Source organism: Zootoca vivipara, chromosome 12, assembly GCF_965207765.1.
Source record: "Zootoca vivipara chromosome 12, rZooViv2.hap1.1, whole genome shotgun sequence".
NCBI lineage: Eukaryota > Metazoa > Chordata > Lepidosauria > Squamata > Lacertidae > Zootoca > Zootoca vivipara.
Window position 1 is genome coordinate 19,616,938 of NC_142595.1, and position 25,227 is coordinate 19,642,164.

Below are 25,227 nucleotides of genomic sequence, written 5' to 3' on the forward strand. Positions count from 1 at the left end.
GCATGCGAAAAGCACATTTGCTAGGCCCTCCACAGCCTAGACCCTTAGAACCAGCTCCCCCTCCTCCTGTGAAGGCCTAGGACAGGCATCTCCAAGCTGCGGCCCTCCAGATGTTTTGGCTTACAACTCCCATGATCCCTAGCTAACAGGACCAGTGGTCAGGCATGGTGGGAATTGTAGTCCAAAACATCTGGAGGGCCGAAGTTTGGGGATGCCTGGCCTAGGACATACACAACATTGTACCCTTCAGATGTTGCTCAACTGCATCTCCCAGCATCCTTGCCTCAGAACCCGGCCCACCCATGAGGCAAGCTGAAGCAGCTGCCTCAGGCAGCGGAAGCCTCAAAGTCAGTACCCGCACTGCCTCCACCACACAACCCAGGTAAGGGAGGCCGAGGCGCAGCAGGATGGCACTTTCTCATTTTGCCTCAGGTGGCGAAAGGGGGCAAACGGTTTCTGCCTTGCCCCCACTGACTCTGGTGCCCGGGGCTGATGGGAGTTGGAGTTTCAACATCTGCAGTGCCCTTAGTTCAGTGTTTCCCAACCTTGTGCCTCCAGATGTTTTCGGACTACAATTACCATCATTCCTGACCACTGGTCTTGCTAGCTAGGGATGATGGGAGTTGTAGTCCCAAAACATCTGGAAGCACAAGGTTGGGAAACACTGCCTTAGTTCTCTGTCTCTGCATTAATGGGCGTCAAGAGTGATGGGCAAACCGCTCTGATGAGCCATGAGCTGCAGTCAACGTGGACACTTGTCAGGGAGCCGACAGGCAGAGCAGGTCATTTGCAGTCCAGAGAGAGAGAGAGAGAGAGACGCTTGGTGAATGTGCAGTTAATTTCTTAAGAAAGGGAAAGCAAAGAAAGCGCAGAGATTTCTAAAGGTGGTTCTTGTCTTAATGAAGCAGTTGTTTGGATGGGCTTGTAGCCCCCTCCCCTTCACTCCCTAGCCCACTGTGTCAGGCCCCTCTCTCTGTGATCTTTTGCCACAGCGAGCTCCAATGGACTCCCTGTGTGTCTGCCTGATTTGCCGCTCAGCAACATGCAATAAACGTCTCGTTCTAGGATTGTAGGGTGAGGGTGGGGTTGAAAGCTTTCAGCAAAGAAGAGTGGCCCCTAGAGAACTGCAAGGTCCGCCTCCCCTCTGCCATCGCTGTTGGTGCCTACATCCAAACTGGGAAACTCGCTCTTTCCGATCTCTTCGCTGTCCCTCAAGCACCTTTTTTCTAGCACTTCCCAGCTCGTCCCCTCCTCAGAGGTGTGTCCCATGTCCCACCACCAGGCCCAGATTCAAACTCCTCTTCCTCCGCACCTTCCCTGGAGAGCTCTTGGTTGGGCAGATTCCGCCATTCGTCCTCATCCAGCCAGTCCCTGACACATTTGCCTGCACAAAAGCCACCCAACATCTCAACTGGGAATGACAGAAATCCAATGTTCACTAATGACAGAGAATGTTTCTTTTGCAAGTGCCTAGTCAAGTAGCTTCCACCTTCCCTCTAGAGTCCAGACCAGGGGTCAGCAAGCTAAGGCCCATGGGCCACAAGCGGCCCACGGGGGTCATTTAACCGGCCCACGAGCCACCCACGAGCCGAGCCGCCCGCTCGGTGAGTCCCTGCCCGCTGCGCTAAACCGGCACAGTGTGGCACAGGGACTTGCTTTCGCAGTGCCGGAAATCGCGTCTGCGCAGACACAGACACCGGAAATCGTGGGCGGGCATGCGATCCTCCCCATGGAGGGATCTCTGCTGGAGTGAACCGGCCCAGGCAAGGTAAACCTTGCCAACCCCTGGTCTAGACCATGAAATCCAAAGAGCGCCACCAGCTGGCAGCGCAATGTACCTAGCCTCCTCCAAAGCACTTTGCAGATGCTTTTCTCAACGCAGGGAGCTAAGCTTTCATTCATTTATGCTGAATTCCCCCCCCCCTCCTAATGCTCAACTTTTCCTTTGCACGTATATCACAGAACTGGCTTTAAAATCAAAATAGCAGTATAACGATGATGCTATGGAAATATAAGAGTATCCACACATGGGATACTCGGGACAGGCAGAGCGGATGCATCGCAGTGTTGCACTAAAACTGAGACGGTGTTAAGTGATGGCGTTGATGACGATGAGGCAATCGTTGCTTCGGAAACAGCTGTTGCGGGTTGCAATCCTGTGCGTGCCAAATCGGAACTCGGCCCCTTGGCGTTCAGCGGGACAAACGCCCGCCTAAGTGTGTATAGGATTGCACACACTTAGACATGCACAGCTGTTGCACAGACCTTGTAGAGGAGAAGGAGATAGAGGAACCACAGCAGATATTTAACCCTACGTCTCTGTGTTCCAATCAATTGAGGTGATGGAGATGATCTGATATTCTTAAATGTCCCCCTCCTAGCTATTACTTCAGCCTGGCTAGCACAAAGTGGGTTGGGAGGGAAATAGGGCTGTGGATATGCCAACACACCAACTTCCACCCAAGTTTCCTTCTATGAGGCCAAGGACAGTCAGTTTTCTGTACGCAGTTCACCAGATCTCACATTTTAAGTATCTGCATTTAAAAAAAAAATCTCCAGCATCCATTCTGCTTCCTTCATGGCAAAGGCTCCACATAGTTCCCTGGGAACAATCCCTTTGCATCACTAGTCACCCCCTCACACCAGCCATCCGAGTATCTTCGTGTCACGTAAATAACATTCCCCTCTGCGAACGAGAGTTCTTGTTCCTGCTGCTGAGTATAAGGGTAGAGAGTCACCACTGAAGGTAAAGGGGAAGAGAAGGAGGAAAGGAGGTCAGCAATAAAAAGCAAAAACAAACAAACAAAAAGCAAAAACAAACAAACAAACATAAACAGTCCTGCCCACTCACCCACCCACCCAAACGCATTTACGGAAGGAAGGGAACCTGGGAATGGTAATTTGGAGATCCTCCGGTCAATAGGATACATATCACCCACGGCATTCACTGAATGGCATAAACAGCAGAGGCTTAGTGCTGTTGAGGAATGCGGGTAGAAAGCTCTCACCCATGGGCCTAGTCCCATACCGGGAAGTTCTGCCGTGGCCCTGTGCAAATTAACAGGAGCTCCACAAGAAAACTAATCAGATCAATGGATACCGTATTTTTTTGCTCCATAAGACAGACTTTTTTTCCTCCTAAAAAGTAAGAGGAAATGTCTGTGTGTCTTATGGAGCGAATGTGTGGTCCCTGGAGCCGAATTGCCCAGGGGCGAAAGGCAGAATCATGATCTGTGGGGTATGCCAATAATCACAATGCAGGAAAACCCGTGAAGTCAGCCCCTACACAGTTCCATCCTTATTTCAGACCTTGTGATATATCAGTATATCACAATGTTTAGCTGGTGATATATCACAATGTGGAAAACCAGATATTGCCCAGCCCTACTGCTGAATAGGTCAAAGGATTACAGGTAAGTGTGTGCACAGCAGATGGTTTCAGGTGGTTTAGACCCCCCCCCAAACATATCAATGTTCATTGTCAGAATGCAAACCAAATCCCCTGGTGGCCAACTCCAGGAGTTTTCTTGTCTTTAGCAAGGTACCTTTATCCAGATAGGTGTCGGGGGCCCATGGCAATTTTTCCGGGGGTGGCGGAGGGGGAAGGAGCGGAGGCACCAGCTGCTCCAAAGTAGAGGCATCCAGCGGTGGAGGGGTCATTGGAAAATCAAGGTCTGCAAGCAAACACACACACGTGCTACTGTCTCTTTCACAAACAAAGAAAATCAAAAATGCGTTCCTGTGTGCTTGGCCTTCCGTGCCTGCTTGCCATAATGGGGAGAGAAGTGCATTGAAACGGCATCACGCTCAGTCGGAGGAATATGCTTAGTGAAGTGAAATGTAGCTGGGTTCCCACGAGGCAAGACATAGCGATAACAGCAAGAACCCTTTTTATTGAACTACATAACTGGGAAACAGGGGCAAAGCAACTGCTTATATACATTCCTGAAAGCCTGGGCCACTCCCACTCCCAATGCGATTGGCTGTCTAAACTTCCAAGCTGCAAATCACCACAAGAGTTTAAGGACCAATGGCAGAGGCCCAAATCCTGAAATGTTCTTTGAATGGACACCATGTATCAAATCAGAACACAGGAGCTCAGAATCCTTAGTCCCGACTCAAGCTCAGGCAAACAGAGACCACTGAATACATAACATTTAGCATTTCAGATCACACCGTGACCAACCAAAGGACTCTGGGAAGCAGAACAGGGATGCAATAGGACTCCCCTATTCATTCCCCCGGCAACTACTGCCTCTGCCTGAACTAGGATGTCCTCGAAAGCGTACTCAGGTATGTGGGTTCTGAAGCCAATTCCACAGCCCTGCACTGGTGGGGTATATAAAGCCAGGCATGCAATTACCCCAGCTAATTTTGAGTTCAGTTTTGTTCTGGCTTTGAAAAAGAAGGAGGAGGAAGCCTTACCTGGGGTGACATCGCTGACTGCAAAAGGTGGTGGCGGTGGCAATAGATCTTCTGGAAGAGGAGGGGGAAGAACATCACTTGCCTCTGCCGGTGGAGGGAAAGGCGAGAGCGTAGGCGGTGGAGGTGGAGGTGGTTCAGCAGGTGCGATCATACCAGTCTTCTCCATAGCTTCTGTGGGGCTGCAATGATATTCAAAGAAGGAAGATTAAGGTGAATGCAAGGTACGCTGCCCCTGGGCAGGGATGGGGAAGCTGTTGGCCTTGTGGATGTTGTTGGACTACAGCTCCCATCATCATTGATTATTGCCCATGCTGGCTGGGGCTGATGCCCCAGGTCCTTTCCTAGTGGAGGGTCGGCACAGAAGAAACCTGAGCTGATGATACAAGAAGGAAAGACCATTTCTTGATGCTAGAGGGGGGGGGAGGCTGAACTAGATGCTTTCTCCCTGCTGGGCTCAGGTGGATTTTTACTTTCATCGCTGCCCTGTAGATGTTGCAAAGGGGAATGTTTTAAAATGGCACCTCCATCCCAGCAGTCTCAGACGGTTCAGCTGCAGGCTTCCATTGCCTTATGTTGTGGAGCAGGATTAAGAGCATCATTTTGTGGAACCCAAACAAAGCTAAGAAGGCCTGAGATGCAAGTTATTTCACCATCTGTTGTCTGGAGCCGTGGCTGAGAGGTAGAGCATCATGCTTTGCACACCAAAGGTCCCTGGTTCAATCCCCAGGCAGGACTCCCAGCTTAAAAAACCTAGAGAACTGCAACCAGCCAGTGTAGACAAATACTAAGCTCGGTGGGCCAGTGGTACAGCTAGGTATAAGACAGCTTGCTTGCCTTGGAAGGAAACGAGCTGGTGAGAAGCCCAAATCTGCAGCTGCCCTCCCCTGAGCAGAGAGGAGCAGGTTGGAATAGGAGCTAGATTCCGAGTTCCCAGCTCTGAACTTCATAGAACCTGTAGAGATGGAAGGGACACCGAGGGTCATCTAGTCCAGGAATCCTGCCCACACCCGTCCCTGTGTGGGTTCAAACCACCAACCTGGGTTCACAGCCTGGGTTCACAGCCACACACTGACCAGGGTTAGGGTGGATGAAAGCACATTGTGGGTGGTTGTATTATCACCCACAATAATACAACCACCAGACTTAACATGGACACTGGTACCAGAGCCTGCAATAAACCCAGATGCCAACTTTGCTGCCACATACACCCGGACAACATCATTACTGGCCCCAACAACATCCAACATACCATCTCAGGACTATTTAATTGCCCATCTTCTAACATTGTGTATGCCATCAAATGCCAACAGTGCCCTTCAGCTCTCTATGTTGGACAAACAGGCCAAACCCTACGCCAAAGGATAAATGGACATAAATCTGACATCAGGAACCACAAGACAGAGAAACCAGTAGGAGAACACTTCAATCTCCCAGGACATTCTATACAAGATCTCAAAGCAGCTGTTTTATTACAGAAAAATTTCAGGAACAGACTGGAAAGAGAAGTTTCTGAATTGGAACTCATTACCAAGCTTAAAACCATGGAGCCACCTGGGATGAATAAAGACATCGGATTCTTATCTCATTATCATAGCTGCCAAGTTTTCCCTTTTCTCACGAGGAAGCCTATTCAGCATAATGGAAAATCCCTTAAAAAAAGGGATAACTTGGCAGCTATGCATTATGCATGATCAAGCTTTCTTTAGCGCCTCAGCCCTTGTCCCCCCCCCCCCGGACCAATTGCAGTCATCAGCAGTTGTTAACAGCCATCTACAGGTTTACCACTCCCATCAGCCCATCACCCATTCCCATCACCCCCACCCCCACCCTCTGAATATACATAAGGGTTTGGTGGATTCTGTTTCAGTGTATCTGACAAAGTGTGCATGCACACGAAAGCTCATACCAAAATAAAAACTTAGTTGGTCTTTAAGGTGCTACTGAAGGAATTTTTTTATTTTGCTTCGACTCAGACCAACACGGCTACCTACCTGTAACCAGATGAGGAGGGTTTGCCATCTGGGACAACTGGTGGCCGTATTGGTTCTGGAATCCGTTGACTTCTCCTAAAAAAAACAAAAAGAAGTTTGAGTTGAATGCTTATCTTGACCTTCCTCTCTTACCTACTTTGCTTTTGCTTATGAAGCATGTTGTCCTCCATCAGTGGACCTCCTTCTCTGCCAGCAGACAGGTTAGGATTGCAGGCAAAACCAGCCTTTCCCAACCTGGCACACTTTAGATGTTTTGGACTTCAAGTCCCATCAGCCCGAGCCAGCTGTTTGGGGCTGATGGGAGTTGTAGTCCAAAACAGCTGGACTGCAAAACACCTAATGGAAAGAGTTTCAGTTCCAGTTGTGTTGGGAAGGGGAGGAAGGCGATAGTGAAGGGCAATTTTTGAGAAGAAATCTTGGCTGCGCTAGAAGGCAAACTAGGACTTCATGCCTCTACTTGATGCAACCTCACCTAAGGCTCCCAGATGACTGCCCTGATGATGTCACATTTCCTCGCCGGCAGAGAGTCCCTGTTTTGGCCAGCTGTGTGCCATGATCCTAAGAGAGAGAGAGAGAGATCAGAAGGGAAAGAGCTGTATGAAAGAGAGAAAACCCATGCTAGTATTCTTCAAGGCAGGGCTGCTTTTTCAGCAGAGGATTAACCTGTTGTCAGTCACCTTCCCCTCTGGCCACTGACTTGGGTGGAAATACAGCTTCTGAACCACTTACAAGGACAGTCCCACATAAGGCATGTTAACAGTAGTAGTCAAGGCCGCTTTAGGTTACCAATGCATGCAAAGGCGTAACAATTTGGCAGCTGGTGCTCTAGCGCTGCTGCAATGTTCTAATCGACAGAGATAAAGATTTACGTCCGTTCTAAAAGCGTTTCTCCACTGAATTTGAAAAGTGCTCTCACTATAGCAAAAGCTCCTCAGGTGTGGAAGCAGCCTCAGTTCTCTGCCTGTGTGTGAGCTTTCCTCTGTTGATGTACATAGGAAGTTGAATTATCCTTAGTCAAACCGTTGATCCATCTAGCTCAGTACAGGACCCCTGGACAGTAAAGTCCAATCAAAGGCAACTATAGGCTTGTGGTGCTCATCTCGCTTTCAGGCCGAGGAAGCCAGTGTTTGTCCACAGACAGCTTTCCGGGTCATGTGGCCAGCATGACTAAACCGCTCCTGGCACAACGGGACACCGTGACAGAAACCAGAGCACACAGAAACACCGTTTACCTTCCCGCTGCAGCGGTACCTATTTATCTACTTGCACTGGCGTGCTTTCAAACTGGCTGGGACTGAGCAACAGGAGCTCACCCCATCACGGGGTTCGAACCGCCGGCCTTCTGATCGGCAAGCTCCGTGGCTTAGACCACAGCACCACCTGCTCCTCAGTATTGTGCACCGACTGCCAGCAGTGGCTCTCCAGGTTGTCAGCCAGGGATGCTGGGGATTGAATCCAAGACCTGGGAAGCAGAGGCTCTCCCCCTGAGTTACAGCCCTCGCTTGCCCCATCCTGCAACCGAAGCTCACGCTCCAGGCCTACTTAGGTCTCTCGCTGTCATCTGACATGTTTCTGCAGGGCTTCTGCACCTGTTTTTTGAGAAAGGGAGGGCTTTTCCTTTCCAGTCTTCCGGACTTAGCATCAAAAGGCCAAGCTTGAAAGCCTCCCTTCCACGGGAGCGCACCTTTTCGTGAAACTGGGTCATGCGCCTTGGGGGGCCCCTCAGTCACTGAGCCAAATCTGCGTGCCAACAAAGGCACGCAGCCGAAGTGGCGCAAGGCCCCTGCTGTGGCAGCAGCCCCAGCTGCGGAGAGAACGCTGCTGGGGAAGCAGACGCCAGTGTGGGAACCGAGAGCTCGGCAAATCTTTGCCTCATCAGTTTCAGGCCCTTGTGGTTGAGATCGGTCTCGATGGCTGGCCGCAGCTGACAGCACAATTCTCCTTTTTCTCTTTATGAGAGAGCACCCAGCGGGGAAGGAAGAGAGAAGCGCTTAAATTTAACTCGCAGGCGTCCTTATGTAGCTGTGACTTCTCCGTTTGCTGCAGGCTGAATTCAGAATGATATTATTGCTCCGGGGTGGTGTGGAGAGAAGTGTTTGAGACATGTGAAAGTGTGTGGGTGCTTTGTCATCCCCTTTCTTAAATTAAAGAAAGGTCCTTTATTTGGCAATACGGCATTTGGGTCATATCCCCACACCATACGGTTAAAGCGTACCACTTGAAACCGTCATGGCTTCCCCCCCAAAGGATTCTGGGAAAGACAGTTCATTAAGGGTGCTGGGAGTTTTTAGGAGACCCTCCACAATTCCCAGCATCCTTTGGGAGAAGCCATAGCTCTTCAAGTAGGATAAGAGTACCGTACTTTGAATGTGTGCCATGGATGTGAATTGTCATCCTCTTTTAAAAAAAGGGATCCCTCCCTTAAAATAAATAGCAGATGATGTCCAGATGGAAACTCCATTCTAAGACTCGGTTTCTCCTCCTTCAGAAGCTGCCATCCGCATATTTTCTTTTCTTTTTAATTTTTTAAATATTTTTTTAAATTTTTTAATATTTTATTTTGAGCTTAAACGTCACATTCTGTCACTCAGCAGTTATACCCAATTCTACCATATTTTTCAATATTTTCTCAGCCATCGCGAGGGTGAGAAACTTGTGTTCAGGAAGTCGACGTCATGCAGAACTCACATGAGCCGTGAGTACACTTTGTCCTTAATTAAGTCTCACCGAAAGTGATACTAGTTACTTGTGACTATTCTATCTGCCATTAATTTCAATATAACCTTTTGGGATTAAATCTTTTTGGATTTGGGACGTTGCTTTGCTTTGTTTTGTTTTTTGACTACCAATAAAGATATTGCTGTCTGAGTGCTCTCTTTCTAATCTTTTTTTTTTTAAAGGAAGAAAGCAATTGCTCAGTGGTTCATCAAAAGACGTACATTTTCCACAGAGGAAGTGCATGGAGACTCACTGTCTGTTACTGAGTTTCGGTCTCTAGATAAGTCATCAAATCTTCGTGTTAGGCCAAACACCACCTTCTCATTTTGAGTCTGAAGCAAACCGCACACTGTACAGCAAGTATTACCACAGCCAGACCTATGAATAAAACTAATGATATATTCATTTTCTTGTTTGCTTCCTTCTGCCGTTGATGCTGCCCAGTAATTCTAGTGGCGATGTGATCTCCCAGGATGCCCATCTCTAAGTGTCAGCAGTTGCTCAGGAATTCCCTGGCTCTGTGATAAGTCCAGAGGGTTTTTTGCATGGTGTTAATAGGAGCGATGGCATATATATTTTCTCCACATTTTGCTTCAGGGTACACCAGCTGACTTATATGGCTGGTATGCGGACGGGGGTGGCGCTGTGATCTAAACCACTGAGCCTCTCTTGGGCTTGCCGGTCAGAAGGCTGGTGGTTCGAATCCCCACGACGGAGTGAGTTCCTGTTGCTCCGTCCCAGCTCCTGCCAACCTAGCACTTCGAAAGCACCCCAGTGCAAGTAAATAAATAGGTACCGCTACGGCGGGAAGGTAAACGGCGTTTCCGTGCGCTCTGATTTCCATCGCAGTGTTCTGTTGCGCCAGAAGTGGTTAAGTCATGCTGGCCACATGACCCGGAAAGCTGTCTGTGGACAAACGCTGGCTCCCTCGGCCTGAAAGTGAGATGAGCGCCACAACCCCAGAGTCGCCTTTGACTGGACTTAACCTTCCAGAGATCCTTTATGGCAGGCAGCAAGATGTGAAGCAAGACAATGGCTTGGGATAGTTCCTATCCACAATTTAAAACCAGTGCTAGATTTTGGTAGTTTGCTATATTAATTCTCAAGGTATTTAGATGCTCTGGTGTTTAATAATAATAATAATAATAATAATAATAATAATAATAATAATAATAATAATTTATTATTTATACCCCGCCCATCTGGCTGGGTTTCCCCAGCCACTCTGGGCGGCTTCCAACAGAAAAATGAAATAAAATAATCTATTAAACATTAAAAGCCTCCCTAAACAGGGCTGCCTTCAGTTATTTTAAATACACACACACGGGTGTTAAAGCCAGTGTGGTGTGGTAGCTTGAGTGTTGGTCTGGGAACTGGGAAACCCAGGGTCCAATCCCCACTGACTGGGAGAACCAGTCACTGCCTCTCAGGATAGCCCATCTCACAGGGTTGTTGTGAGAATAAAATGATGAGCAGGTGGAACCACATGCCCCCTTGAGCTCCCGGGAAGAAAGGCAGGAAAGAAATGCAACAACAATAAAGCAACAACTGTCTTTATCAGATGTGCGATCTGAAGTATGCAAAAAGATTTGGTTTTTTGTTGAATTTATATCCTGCCCTTCCTCTCAAAGGAGCCATTTATATTCTTTCTGTCAAGGTAGGATCTAGCCTAGGGACACGGGTGGCGCTGTGGTCTAAACCACAGAGCCGAGGGCTTGCCAATCAGAAGGTTGGCGGTTCAAATCCCCGCGACGGGGTGAGCTCCCGTTGCTCTGTCCCAACTCCTGCCCACCTAGCACTTCAAAAGCACATCAAGTGCAAGTAGATAAATAGGTACCGCTCCGGCGGGAAGGTAAACAGTGTTTCCATGCGCTGCTCTGGTTCGCCAGAAGCGGCTTAGTCATGCTGGCCACATGAGCTGGAAGCTGTCTGCGGACAAACGCCGGCTCCCTCGGCCTATAGAGCGAGATGAACGCTGCAACCCCAGAGTCATCCGCGACTGGACCTAATGGTCAGGGGTACCTTTACCTTTACCTTTAGGATCTAGCCTGCCAATACTCCTATGCTAACAGGTAGAAATTCAATAGATGGCATGGAAGACGACTACAGCTAGGGGAGCAAAGGAGGGCATGCCCAGTTCTTACCTTTATCCCATGGCCAATATTATCCAAACTGTTGAAGTTCAGCGGTTTCCTGTAATACGTCTCCAGGGGCTCCACGTGGCTTGGGGAGATGATTTTCTGTTGGTGCGGAAATCTCTTGCAAACAGAAAGGGCCCCGATCTCCCGGCGGGACACTTTCTCCATGTGCATCTCCACCACCTGAGGCAGAAGACACGGTGAGGGAAGGAGGGCACAGCTAGGTCAGGAACCATTTGCAGGAGCTGGTTTAATTGTATTTCTAGTCAACACACAAACTGGCAGCACCCTACCATTTTGGGGGGACGGGACAGGGGGCCAAGCCCACTGCCCAGGGAAGCCATATTTGGCTCCTCCTCTCCCACAACTGACTCCTCATTGGCCCTCCCTCCTGGTCACGGTATCCTGTATATTCGTGGTGCGCACAGTTCTGTCCGATCCCTGCCCTTCAATATCTGTCGCCTGAGGCAGCCGCCTCACACTGTCTAATAGTACAGCCAGCTTCAGTCATCTGGGTTTTCTACCCTCAAGCACCAAAATATGGGCTTGGAGTGTGGGGTTTGTAGGTGTAGTCCCCAACATGTCACTGAGGCAGAAGTAATGCATTGTGGTGGATTTATAATGAGCCATCCACATTTCACTCCGCTTTATTAGCTGTTCTACGAAGGTTCGCCGACGTTATTGCATAATGGCCGTCTGGAGGGACAAGCATGAAGCAAGCTTGTTTTCTCCTGCTCTGGAGAGTAGGATTCGAACCAATGGATTCAAGTTTTCAAAAAAATTATTATTCAGTTATTATTATTTGTTAATTTAGTTTGTATACCCGCAAGTCTCAGGGCAGTTCACAGATTCCGACTAAACATCAGCCTTCCTTGGAGGTTTTTAAGCTGAGGTTGAATGCTTTAGCTGAGATTCCTGCATTGCAGGGGGTTGGGATATATGACCCTTCAAACTCTACAATTCTATTATTCTATTCCCCCCCCAAAGAATCCTGGGAACTGTAGTTTACACCAAACTACAGTTCCCAAGATTCTTAGGGGGTAGTTGTGCACTTTAAATGTATGGGGTTTATGTCTGCAGCATACCACCAGGGCTGCTGGTGGTAAGGAAGTATCCCCACCTCGATGTATAGATGGTACATTACACCAGTTAAATTAGCAAAAATGTATAAAGTAGATAACAAATGTTGGAAATGTAAGGATAAGGAACGTACCTTTTACCATATGTGGTGAGAATGTAAGAAAGTGAAAAGCTTTTGGGATATGATATACAATGAACTTAAGAAAATGTTGAAATATACATTTGTTTAAAAACCAGAAGCTTTTTTACTAGGAATTACAGGTACTGGAATTAAGAAGCAAGATATAAAACGTTTCCAATATGCAGTAACTGCAGCAAGAATACTAATCGCACAAAAATGGAAGAATTACTGACAAAAGAAGAATGCACAGCGAAATTGATGGAGTATGCAGAAATTGGACAAGATGACGGGAAGAATCCGAGAACAGTGGGATCAGAAGTTCATCAAAGATTAGACTAAATTTATAGACTATTTGAAAGACAGTTGCATTCAAGGGACTACGTTGGTAGGACTGCAAGTAGCTTTGTAAGATAAAAAAGAAAAGTCATTGTAATTTGGATTTTAGTGATTAATTTTTTGTATTAATTTAAATAAATGATTGATAAGTGAAGTATATATGTTAGGTATAAATGTTAGAAGATCATTAGAAGGGGTTGAAGGAAGTCAAGGTGTAAAGCCAAAGAGAAAAATACGGAAAATCATGAGTGGAATTTGAATATTGTAATGTTAAAAATTAATAAAATATTATATGGCAAAGAAAAAGGAAGTACCCCCACTTCAAGGGCACATTTATTCATTCATAAAGAGTGCCAAATAAATTCAGTTTGCATCTCCCAGCCCTTGGTCAGGTTCAGTTAGAAGTTCATTCCCACTGAGTTTGATTAGAGTTGTTGGCTTGCGACTATGAGTGCTTCCACTTCAAACCGGACCTCGGACATAAACTCATAAACTCTCTTGCTGTCTTGGCTTCCCGAAACAGCGTACAGTATCACTTGGCAACGAGAAGATGGACAGCGTGCCTTGCTGTGAAGAAATGCACCAGGCAAGGCAAGCAGATGGAGAATGTAGTTTAACACGCAATTCCCAAGGTGTTTGCGTCAAAATATACTGCGCGAGGGGAAGTTGCAATAAAACTACACAGCAGTTATAAGTGGGCACGGGATAGCATTCCTTCCTAAAAGCCCCTTTGCAGGACGACTGTGTCTCCATGCTTGATTTCCAGCGACATTTCAGGGGACTTAAGGTGAGGCTCCAAACTAGTTCAGGGGCTGAGCCCTGGTTCAGATTAACCTTTTGCCCTAGTGAAGCAGGACATCCTATCTAAAGCGAGGGTGGCTGTTGCCTGTTAATCTCTTCTTGGCATAAAGTGATGAGGAAAGACTCGGTAACCTCTTACAGTACAACAACATCCACAGTCATGAGTCTGTTGAAGAAGACAACAGCAGACAGGGCTCTTGCAGAAGACCTGTTCATCGAGCATCTGTCCTTATTTGCAGGGAAATCTGACGACATTGGCTATTTGACGAGCCTTCATTCCAATTTGTTTGTGGGGTGTTTGGATGATCATTAAGTCAAAGTGAGGGTTGTGCCAAACTTTCCACTGCATTTCGCCATCCCTTTCCTTATTGCCAGAAGTCAGATATTTGAGGGAAGCAGGTTTGTTGCGGTCAATTTATAATTGCACAACATGCAATTTGTTGGGATGTGATTGAATCCCACCTGAAAACAGCAACAGCCTGGAAGCACCCAGAGGCCTTTAAGGCAGGTGAGGGGCAGAATGCAGATTGGAATCTACTGGTAGATCTCTGGATTATCTTCGGTAGATCAGCAAGGGTTTCTGACTCCCAGTTATTCAACAAGAAGGTTACTTTTCCCACCTTAATTAGATGACTGAAATGAAGAAAGCTAACCAGCGGTGCCGCTGTGGGTTAAACCACAGAGCCTGGGGCTTGCTGATCAGAAGGTCGGCGGTTCGAATCCCCACAACGGGGTGAGCTCCCGTTGCTCGGTCCCAGCTCCTGCCAACCTAGCAGTTCGAAAGCACGTCAAAGTGCAAGTAGATAAATAGGGACCGCTACAGCGGGAAGGTAAACGGCGTTTCCGTGTGCTGCTCTGGTTCGCCAGAAGCGGCTTTGTCATTCTGGCCACATGACCTGGAAGCTATACGCCGGTTCCCTCGGCCAATAATGCGAGATGAGCGCGCAACCCCAGAGTCGGTCACGGCTGGACCTAATGGTCAGGGGTCCTTTTACCTTTACCTTAACCAGTGGTAGACTTTTGTGTGAAAGCTTGTGAGCCCAGTTGAATTCTGGTACTAAAAACAGTCTCCTAGCCTCACACTGTTCCAAGGCACCTTGGACACTGGAAGCTGCCATAAATTGACTCATTGACTCATCATTCCCAGACAGGGTTTTCTCCCAGCCCTGCCAGGGATTGAACCCGAGACCTTCCTCATCCCAAGCAGATGATCTGCCACTAAGCTACAGCCCTTCCCTCATTATATCTACTATCAGGGCCAGTCCACTCATCAGGCGAGGCGAGGCGAGGCGAGGCAAGCGCCTCAGGTGACAGGATCCACAGGGAACAATTCCACTGAAGAAGATAACCATGGTTACCCAGACCTAGTTGCTGGTAGCAAAGGACCCCGCTACCCCCTAATGGTTCAAGCTTCAAGAACCCAAAAACGTAGGTCCACCACTGGTCTAAGTCATCTTCTTATGTTCCTCTGTCAACGGTGAAATTTGAACCAGGGTTAACCAGCACACAGCTCACCCTCTTATTCTCTGTGCTATGCCAGCACACTCTGCCTCTCAAAAAGCTCACCCTACCTTTCCTTGCTACACGGTATTTGGGGAGCTCATCAGCACATCATGGTGCATATGCTCAGAAGAAACTCCCCCTCTGGACGAGAGAGACCTTCAGGCGCAGAGGAAAACCAGAGGTGGTAAGTGCACGATTTTTGGCAACGTGTGTTCTAGGATCCAGCAGCAGGAAGCGCCGATTATTAAGCAGAAGGCAAACAGTTATTCCTCACCATTCCCCTCCACACCTCCCTCTTGCACTGAGCTAAAAGTGGATTTCATAAAAGTGTTTGGAGATACCAAACGGGTGACACGACAGAGGTGATTAATCCATTCCACGGATGTTTCCTGATCCATTATGTTTTTATTCTCTGGGAAACAGGAAAGCCGTCAAGCAACAGGAAGGGGAATCCGATGTCCAAGAACATTGTGTATGCCTCCCTATATTCCAGTACGAAGGGAAGGCAACAGGGAGGGGGGATCTCTTTCGGCTGGTTTGTAGCCAGGGCTCAGGGGACAAGGCGGGTCTGTCTGCTTTGGAACTTTTAAACAGTGACACTGCAAGGAACACACCAAAAAGGCTGGGCAGCACAGAGCAACCCTGCATGGCCAAGGGGCCGGAGCACCTGCCCTGTGAAGACGGGTTACAAAAGATTCCCACATTGCAGGGGGTTGGGCTGGATGACCCTCGTGGTCCCTTCCAGTCTTACAATTCTACGGTGGAAAGAATTTGTTTCGAATGCGCTTTAGTGGAGCAGCGTGTGTATGGTCCCCCAAATAAAACTGATTAAAAAAAAAACGCATCTCATCCCCCAGGAAGCAGTTTAAGCAGACAAAACAAAGACATAACAAAGCAGCCAGGGTCCCGATTCCAATCACAGAGGGCTACCAACCAGAAAAGCAGGTTCCGGGGCAAATAAAGACCTCCCACTGCACCTCTTCGTGTTGTCTTCTTCTCACCTGTGCGATGGAGCAGACTTTGGCTTCCACCTGCCGGACTTCAGCCAGCTGCAAGTCCATCGTTTTGAGGATGTCGCTAGCCAGGTTGCTGATTTGGTAAGCCACGCTGGCTAATGACTGGGTTGCAAAAGCCATGGTTTCCTCTAGGGCTTTGCGCTTGTCCTTTGCCTAAGATGTTTATGAAAACAGAGGGAGGAGAAGAAGTGAGAACTCTGCCATAAATCAGAACAACTGAATAATTTAAAAAATAAAATAAAAAAATTGTTCTGTGTATACTGCAATGTTCTTTTGTTGCTATGGCCGTTGGCGGATGCAAATGAAGTTTCATTCATTCAACATTCAACTGAATCATGGCAAAAGTGGCTACGATAGCTCTACCTGCTACACCCACTATCGCATCCTGCACGGTCACAGCCACACTACCCATGTGCCTAAAGTGCGATTAAAGCTCTTCCAAAGAATCCTGAAAACATAGCTCGGTTGGTTAGAGCGTGGTGCTGATGAAGCCAAGGTTGCAGGTTCGATCCCCGTATGGGACAGCGGCATATTCCTGTATTGCAGGGGTTTGGACTAGATGATCCTCAGGGTCCCTTCCAAGTCTATGATTCTATGACTATAATATGGGCTTCATATACAGACTGACAGCAGCTCTCCAGTGTTTCAGCCAAGGTTCTTTCCCACCCCTACCAGTGGCCAGGAATTGAATCTGGGATCATCTTCAGCTGAGCTGAAGCTGGGAAGAGAGAAGAGGAGATCAGGGATGTTTATAACTTGTGTGTCCTTGCTTCTCAGTTTGATCCTTTTACGTGGCTTTGTACGTTTTGTGACATTTTATGCATTGTGACTTGCTGTTATTTTTATTATTATTATAGTTTAGTAAGTCTTTATTGCAATTGATAAGTGTAAACTGTTTAAATTATTATTTGCTGATATTTCATTTTACTCTTTACCATTTATATTCTAAGGGTTTATTGAATACTGCTTTATTTGATATAAATTGTTTATTTTAAAATTATTGTGACTTTTTTGTATTGGATCAGATTATTACATGTGTCATCTTTGCTGCCTGTTTTGTTGTTTCTTCACCTTGCAAACCGCCTTGTGCAGGGTTGCCATGTTTTGAAAAGCAAAAAAGAGAACGCTTTGACAGCCATCCAAAGCAAATACCATTTTGGCCCGGATATAAGCCGCACCTGTATATAAGCTGCACCTTTAAAATTGGGGGGGGGGGAGAGAATACCCGAATATAAGGCACTCCCTTAAAATTCCGCAGGCACTCACACCCATTCCGTTTTATCGTATGTCTGTTTCAGCAGCACTATCGCAAAAGCCAATTTTTGTAAGGTCACGAATTTAAGCCACACTTTAAGTTTTCACAGTCAGAATTTGTTTTTGGGGTTTTTTTTGGGGGGGGAGTGAGACTTTGTATTCAGGCCAATACAGTAAATACATTTTGTCCCCAATTTCACCCCTGAAAAGGAGGACGCGTCCTGGAAAAAGAGGACACATGGCACACACAGTGTGGTCACTGGTCACTGCCTTGTGTATAGCAATATAGAAAGGCAGTGTGCAAATCAAAAGTGAACTGAAAGTGAAAATGAGCTGCGATGACCCCCACCCCACCCCAGTAATAAGAAAAAATATGGACCTATTTTCAATGCCATCACATCACTGCTTTCTGTACAGACAGTGGTCTAAATGTCATGGGGGAGTGAATCCAAGTGAGTGGGCCTTGCAGTTTAAGAAGCTGTCTGGATATAATAATCTTCTGGCCAGAGCCAGATTTCGGTTTGACTAGCCCGTAAGCTACTAAAGGTAATGGAACCCTTTATATGTCCATCTGTCCTTTGTCAACAGCAAATTGTCACTGTTTTTTGTGTTGAATATATGCTATATGGTAATTTACGGACCTAATAGGTATCTAAAGCCATTTACATATGTATATGTATTTTATCTGGGACCCAGGTGGCGCTGTGGTTAAACCACTGAGCCCTAGGGCTTGCTGATCAGAAGGTCGGCGGTTCGAATCCCTGTGACGGGGTGAGCTCCCGTTGCTTGGTCCCAGCTCCTGCCAACCTAGCAGTTCGAAAGCACGTCAAAAATGCAAGTAGATAAATAGGAACCGCTACAGCGGGAAGGTAAACGGCGTTTCCATGTGCTGCTCTGGTTTGCCAGAAGCGGCTTTGTCATGCTGGCCACATGACCTGGAAGCTATACGCCGGCTCCCTCGGCCAATAATGTGAGATGAGCACGCAACCCCAGAGTCGGTCACGACTGGACCTAATGGTCAGGGGTCCCTTTACCTTTACCTTTTATGTATTTTATATGTATGTATGTATTTATTTATTTTATATGTATATCTATTTTATCAAAGTAATTGTTGAACTGAAATACAATTAAGAAGAAGTATATTAATAGTGAAATACAATGTTTTAGGGGTTGTTTTTAAAAGTCTGGAACTGATTAACCCGTTTTGCATTACTTTCTATGGGAAAGCGCGCCTTGGTTTTGGAACGCTTTGGTTTTGGAACGGACTTCCGGAACGGATTAAGTTTGAGAACCAAGGTACCACTGTATATAGAAATGAGCAAACCAGTGATATTTTAGGGAGCAGGCTAGCAGGCAGGGCCCATTACTTTCATCATAGTAGCTTACACAACACAAAACACTGTTGCTGTATGTAGGTTTTATTTTATTTGTTTTTTATCTTATATTTTGGAAATGTACATCCAGTTTTTTCTTCTCCTTTAAATTTTTTGGGGGGCTCCAAAAGAGTGGGGCCCTAAGCTATAGCTTGTGTAAAAGGTAAAGGTAAAGGGGCCCCTGACCATCAGGTCCAGTCGTGTCCGACTCTGGGGTTGCGGCGCTCATCTCGCTCTATAGGCCGAGGGAGCCGGTGTTTGTCCGCAGACAGCTTCCAGGTCATGTGGCCAGCATGACAAAGCTGCTTCTGGCGAACCAGAGCAGCGCACGGAAACGCCGTTTACCTTCCCGTTGGAGCGGTCCCTATTTATCTACTTGCACTTTGATGTGCTTTCGAACTGCTAGGTGGACAGGAGCTGGGACCGAGCAACGGGAGCTCACCCCATCGCAGGGATTCGAACCGCCGACCTTCTGATCAGCAAGCCCTAGACTCCGTGGTTTAACCCACAGCGCCACCTGGGTCCCTATGTGTAGCTTATACATAAATCCGGCACTGCTTCTGGCTAATTCCAGCAAGGCTAGAATTAGCCGCCAAAGGCAGAGCAGGATGGTGGCATCTCTGCGTTAACTCAAGAGTTCTCCAAGCTGAATTATCTGTCAGGGATGAGGTGCTCCTACCTCGCAGGATCTTCACAGAGACTTCTGGGAGGGCAGGGCATTGTGAGAGAACCCCAATTCTTCCAGCAGCCAGCTCCCCCAAAGGATGCTCCTCAACATCCATCCTCTGCAATGTTGCCAGGAACTCCAGTGACCACACTGTGCGGGGCTCTTAACACCGCAGTGGCAGCATGCCGGGCAACTCCTGAAACTTTGCTGCCCTGGGCAGCTTGCCACAAGGCCGGCTCTAGGTAGACCCCCGGTGGCGCGGTGCGCCAGGGCACGGCGCGGCAAAGCCGCGTGGAAACCATGCTGCACCCTGCGAGGGCAGGGGCGCCGGAGCGATCTCCGCCCCTCAGCACCAGGGCGCGCGACCTGCTCGAGACTGCCCTGGCTTGCCAAGTCTGCCAGCCTTCCACTGATGCAATGCCCTCTTGCCACTCACCTCCTCATAGTTGCTCTCGCAGTAATCTGCCACTTTGAGAAGGTTGCTGTAGTTGTCCTTCAGGGTTCCCCTCGCGCAGGGGATGGCGTTCTGCAGCAGCTGCTGCAACTCAGACATTTCTCCGCTCCCCACTTCCTTCTTTGAGTGCACGGTTCTCAGCAGCAGACAGGTTTTGAACCTCGCAGCTGGGCTGGGGACTTCTTTTGTACTTGAGCTGCCTCCTGTGGGCAGAGCTGATCCCTCCCCCTCAGCCTTCTTGCCCAGATGTCGCCTCACTGACACCCTGAAATTTATTGCTGCCCTCGCCCAGAAAGCGTGCGTGCGGATTCCTGTACGACACCCGTCTCTGCCCTCCGCCTCTGTACCACAGACAGACACCTCCACTCCGCACAGGAGACTTGAGAAACTGCTCGCATGCCCAGAACAAGGGTCATGAGAATCAACAGAGGAAATCAGAGGCGGAGGACCTGTCAAGAGAGGAAACCATTATTTTTAGAACCATTTTGCTTGACTGATTGCAGAGATCTTGGGAGCAGAGGGTTGGCTTTCACTACTAATAAAGCTGACTGAAATGCCCTGAGATCTACTGAGGGTGGGATATAATAATAATAATAATAATAATAATAATAATAATAATAATAATAATAATAATACAGTGGTACCTTGGTTCTCAAACTTAATCCGTTCCGGAAGTCCGTTCCAAAACCAAAGCGTTCCAAAACCAAGGCGTGCGCTTTCCCATAGAAAGTAACGCAAAACAGATTAATCCGTTCCGGACTTTTAAAAACAACCCCTAAAACAGCAATTTAACATGAATTTTGCTATCTAACGAGACCATTGATCCATAAAATGAAAGCAATACTATAAAATAAATAAGACAGTATTATAGATGATAGAAAAAATTATTTAAAAAAATTCCTACCTGCATTGATGGCAGTTATTGTTTGGATGGGGGGCTTTTATCCAAAGTCACACAAACAATCAATCAATCAGTAACCGAACTAGGTTCTACACAGTCGCAAAAACAAATTAACCGAAAAAAGCCTCAAAAACGAAAACACAAAATAAATAGCAAAAACAAAAGCGCCCAAGTTAATCCATTCCGGAAGTCCGTTTGACTTCAGAAATGTTCGAAAACCAAGGCACAGCTTTTGATTGGTACAGGCGCCCTGGAAACAATAGCTGACCACTGCATTGGGTGTTCGGCTTCTGAAAAACGTTCGAAAACCGGAATACTTACTTCAGGGTTTTTGGCGTTTGAGAACCAAGGCATTTGAGTACCAAGGCATTTGAGAACCAAGGTATCACTGTAGTAATAATAATAATAATAACGGCTTTTTTTCCAGCTGGAACTCGCTGGAACTCAGTTCCGGCACCTCTCAGGTGGGTGCCATTGCCATTCTAAGAGAACGAAGGAGGTGCTCATGATGGGTTCAGGCACCTCTTTTCTAGAAAAAATAGCACTCATAATAATAATAATAATAATAATAATAGGTGTCTAGATTAGCTTTGGCAGGGGCTGAGCTTCTGTTTTCATAGCACCTGAGATATTGCCTTTTCCCAAGTCACTTAAGAGCATATGTTTCTAGTCCTTAGGAACATCTATCAAGCCCAGTGCTATTACAGGGAGTCAGGGGGCTTGGGCGAAGGAAAGAGGGAGTGGGGTCAATGATTGGTCCTTCAGGACTCTTGGTTGAGCAGACCTCTGTATTCACACATTTGATTCGGTACTACAATGAATCAGATCCACATCTGAGGTCCACTTCTCTTTCAACAACCACCAGGGCCTTTTCTGTAGTGGTGCCAAAATTATGAAACGTCCACCCCGGGTAGATCTGCTAGGTGTCTGATTTTCACTGAGAACTTCTAAGCAACCCCTAGTGCAGCCTTCCCTGGCATGGTACCCTTCAGAGGCTTCTGGACTCCAAGTCCCATCATTCCTGACCATTGACCATGCTGGCTGGGGCTGATGGGAGTTGCAGGCCAAACCATTTGGAGAGCCCCAGGTTGTGGGGTGGCTGTCTTGGTGCATCCCCTTGCTGCTGTCTTGGTGCTTCCCTTTCCCATACACTGTGGTCTGGATGAAAATCAGCAGAGCTGGCCCCTAGTAAATAATAATACAATAATAATAATAATAATAATAATCCTGTCTGTTTACCGACCACACAACGAAAGCAACATGTAGCTGGACCCTGAGGTCCACACAGAACCTCTTGCCCAGAGATTTGTACACTTACATTTTCCACCGAGGAAGAAATCAGTGCCCAGGATTTTTAGAAGACATCTGAAGGCAGCCCTGTTTAGGGAGGCTTTTAATGTTTAATAGATTATTTTATTTCATTTTTCTGTTGGAAGCCACCCAGAGTGGCTGGGGAAACCCAGCCAGATGGGCGGGGTATAAATAATATATTATTATTATTATTATTATTATTATTATTATTATTATTATTATTAAGTAGAAATTTATGTTCTGAGGGGAAGGGGAGCTGAGATACTCTGGATGTTACATCCCTAATCAGTGAAACCGAAGATTGCTGCAGCTGGGCCAGGGCATGGAGAGAGCGAGAGAGCGCACACTGCCCTCTTGACATCTATCCAGCTCTGCTCGCGTTAAGCCACTAAGTAACTCTGGAGGATAACTCGTACAGGGATGCTGTGCCCACAAATACAACTTGAATTTGACCTTGGGTGTTTATGAGCCAGTCTCTGTACTTAATTTCTCCCCACCCAAGAGAGAGAGGTCTGGGGCTGATCCCTACCTGAAAGCTATTCCTCTGCACCTGCAGGCGCTACAGACAGAAGTACTTATACCTATCAAACCTTTATTAGGCATTTTGCAGATAAACCATAAAAGAGAAATTAACCTGCTCCTTGGAGGACTGCTAGCAAAAACTCGGCTACCCCCGCCGTTACCCTTTGGTCAACGTCAGATAGGCAGAATCCCACACTTTCACCTTGCTGGGGTTCCAGACCACCCAAAAGAGGGGACAGTACACGTTGACGGAGCGTACTGTTGTTGTTGTTGTTTAGTCGTTTAGTCGTGTCCGACTCTTCGTGACCCCATGGACCATAGCACGCCAGGCACTCCTGTCTTCCACTGCCTCCCGCAGTTTGGTCAAACTCATGTTCATAGCTTTGAGAACACTGTCCAACCATCTCGTCCTCTGTCGTCGCCTTCTCCTTGTGCCCTCAATCTTTCCCAACATCAGGGTCTTTTCCAAGGATTCTTCTCTTCTCATGAGGTGGCCAAAGTATTGGAGCCTCAGCTTCAGGATCTGTCCTTCCAGGGAGCACTCAGGGCTGATTTCCTTAAGAATGGATAGGTTTGATCTTCTTGCAGTCCATGGGACTCTCAAGAGTCTGTACAATGGGCAATGAAAGAGAATATGCTCTACAGTGTCCGGGACATTCATAGAACATCTGCAGAATCTCTCGTTTCTAGGAATGTTTTGGTATCTTCCCTTGACAAAAGCCGAGGGAAAAACATTCAAATGGGCCAGCCTAAAAGCCCTACGTTGGGCTGGGATTATTAACTTAGTGACGTAATTGGCTCTGCTATTTAAGATATTTAAATCAAATTTTGTTTACAGCTGCCATGATATTTTGTCTCTCGACAAAATGGCAGCGTAACCAGTATTTTATCGAGGTGGTCCAAGCCCAATATTCCATTGTGTGTATGCCCATTTCTGCACACATTGTTTCATATTTGATTACAATTGGGAGTCCAAGAATACGTCTCAGAAAGCTGGAATGAATCTTTTTTTAAATCACTGTTATATGCTTGGACCCATAGCGGGATTCCATAGAATATCTGGGATAGCACTTTTGTTTGAAATAGCAGACAGAAGTACTGTTTTGAGGGGACAGGGGACAGGCAGGTGTGGGGGACTCCCTGAATGGAATAACTGTGCCCCTGAAGGACCAGGAGCGCAGCTGGCTGTCCATGTCCTCTGTGTCCAGGGCAGCTGTCTACCAGCTCCATCTGGTACGCAGGCTGAGACCCTACCTGCCAGCGGACTGTCTCGCCAGAGTGGTGCATCCTCTGGTTATCTCCTGCTTGGACTACTCCAATGTGCTCTACGTGGGTCTACCTTTGAAGGTGACTTGGAAGCTGCAACTAATCCAGAATGCGGCAGCTAGACTGATGACTGGGAGTGGCCGCCGAGACCACATCACACCGGTCCTGAAAGACCTACATTGGCTCCCAGTATGTTTCCAAGCACAATTCAAATGTTGGTGCTGACTTTTAAAGCCCTAAACGGCCTCAGCCCAGTATACCTGAAGGAACGTCTCCACGCCCATCGTTCAGCCCAGACACTGAGGTCCAGCTCCGAGGGACTTCTGGCGGTTCCCTCCCTGTGAGAAGTGAAGTTACAGGGAACCAGGCAGAGGGCCTTCTTGGTGGTGGTGCCCACCCTGTGAAACGCCCTCCCATCAGATGTCAAGGAAATGAACAACTCTCTGACTTTTAGAAGACATCTGAAGGCAGCCCTGTTTAGGGAAGTTTTTTAATGTTTGATGTTTTATCGTGTTTTTAATATTCTGTTGGGAGCCGCCCAGAGTGGCTGGGGAAACCCAGCCAGATGGGCGGAATATAAATATATTTATTATTATTATTATTATTATTACTACTACATCTTGATCCCAGCTGCATGGCAATGTGCCATAGATATTTATTGATGATGAGCATGCACTCTCGTTTTGCTCCAAGGCCACATTTCATGCAGGCTTGGCCCTTCAGAAGTTTTGGCCAACTCTCCTCCCATCTAGCCAGCACAGTTGTGCTGGCTGGGACTGATGAGTGTTCATGTTCAAAACATCTGGAAGACACCAGGCTGGTGAAGGCTGGGTTAGTGTCTCCCAGGTGGAGTCGGTCCTGGCAATGGAAACAGGTTTGGGGATTGAGTCAACAATGTTGTCGCACCTCTGACTCTCTAGAGCAGGGTTTCCCAAACTTGGGTCTCCAGCTGCTTTTGGACTACAACTCCCATCATCCCTAGCTAGCAGGACCAGTGGTCAGGGATGATGGAAATTACAGTCCAAGAAACAGCTGGAGACCAAGTTTGGGAAACTCTCCTCTCTACAGTAAATGGGTGGTGGGCAAAACATAGTGGTCCATGAATGGCTATAGAGACCTTGGGGATTCCCAAGGTCTGATTTTGCAGTATTTCAATGTTTGTCTGCAGATAGATCTATTGATCTGCTCCCCCCCCCAAAGGTGCCATCTGTTGTCTCCTCCTCCCCCCTCTCCCCCCTTACCCCGAGTTTGAGGTTAAGTCAAAACACCTGACCAGTTTTAACTTGCTGAGTCTATTATCAGATTAAGGACAGGAGACAATCAGTTCCGAAGCGAATCACCACCTAATAC

The 25,227-nt window shown here is 47.4% G+C and overlaps 1 protein-coding gene across 1 annotated transcript; it reads right to left on the reverse strand.

Annotated features, from left to right (window-relative positions):
* Positions 1 to 2,546: 2,546 nt before the first annotated feature.
* ABI3 (ABI family member 3) lies at positions 2,547 to 20,223 on the reverse strand. The gene is made up of 8 exons (XM_060281428.2): positions 19,860 to 20,223; positions 16,115 to 16,282; positions 11,279 to 11,455; positions 6,889 to 6,974; positions 6,417 to 6,491; positions 4,426 to 4,604; positions 3,546 to 3,674; positions 2,547 to 2,740 (listed from the first exon to the last, which is right to left on the reverse strand). The coding sequence occupies exons 1-8, from the start codon at positions 19,974 to 19,976 to the stop codon at positions 2,577 to 2,579; spliced, it is 1,095 nt and encodes a 364-aa protein (XP_060137411.1). The 5' UTR covers positions 19,977 to 20,223; the 3' UTR covers positions 2,547 to 2,576.
* Positions 20,224 to 25,227: the final 5,004 nt, after the last annotated feature.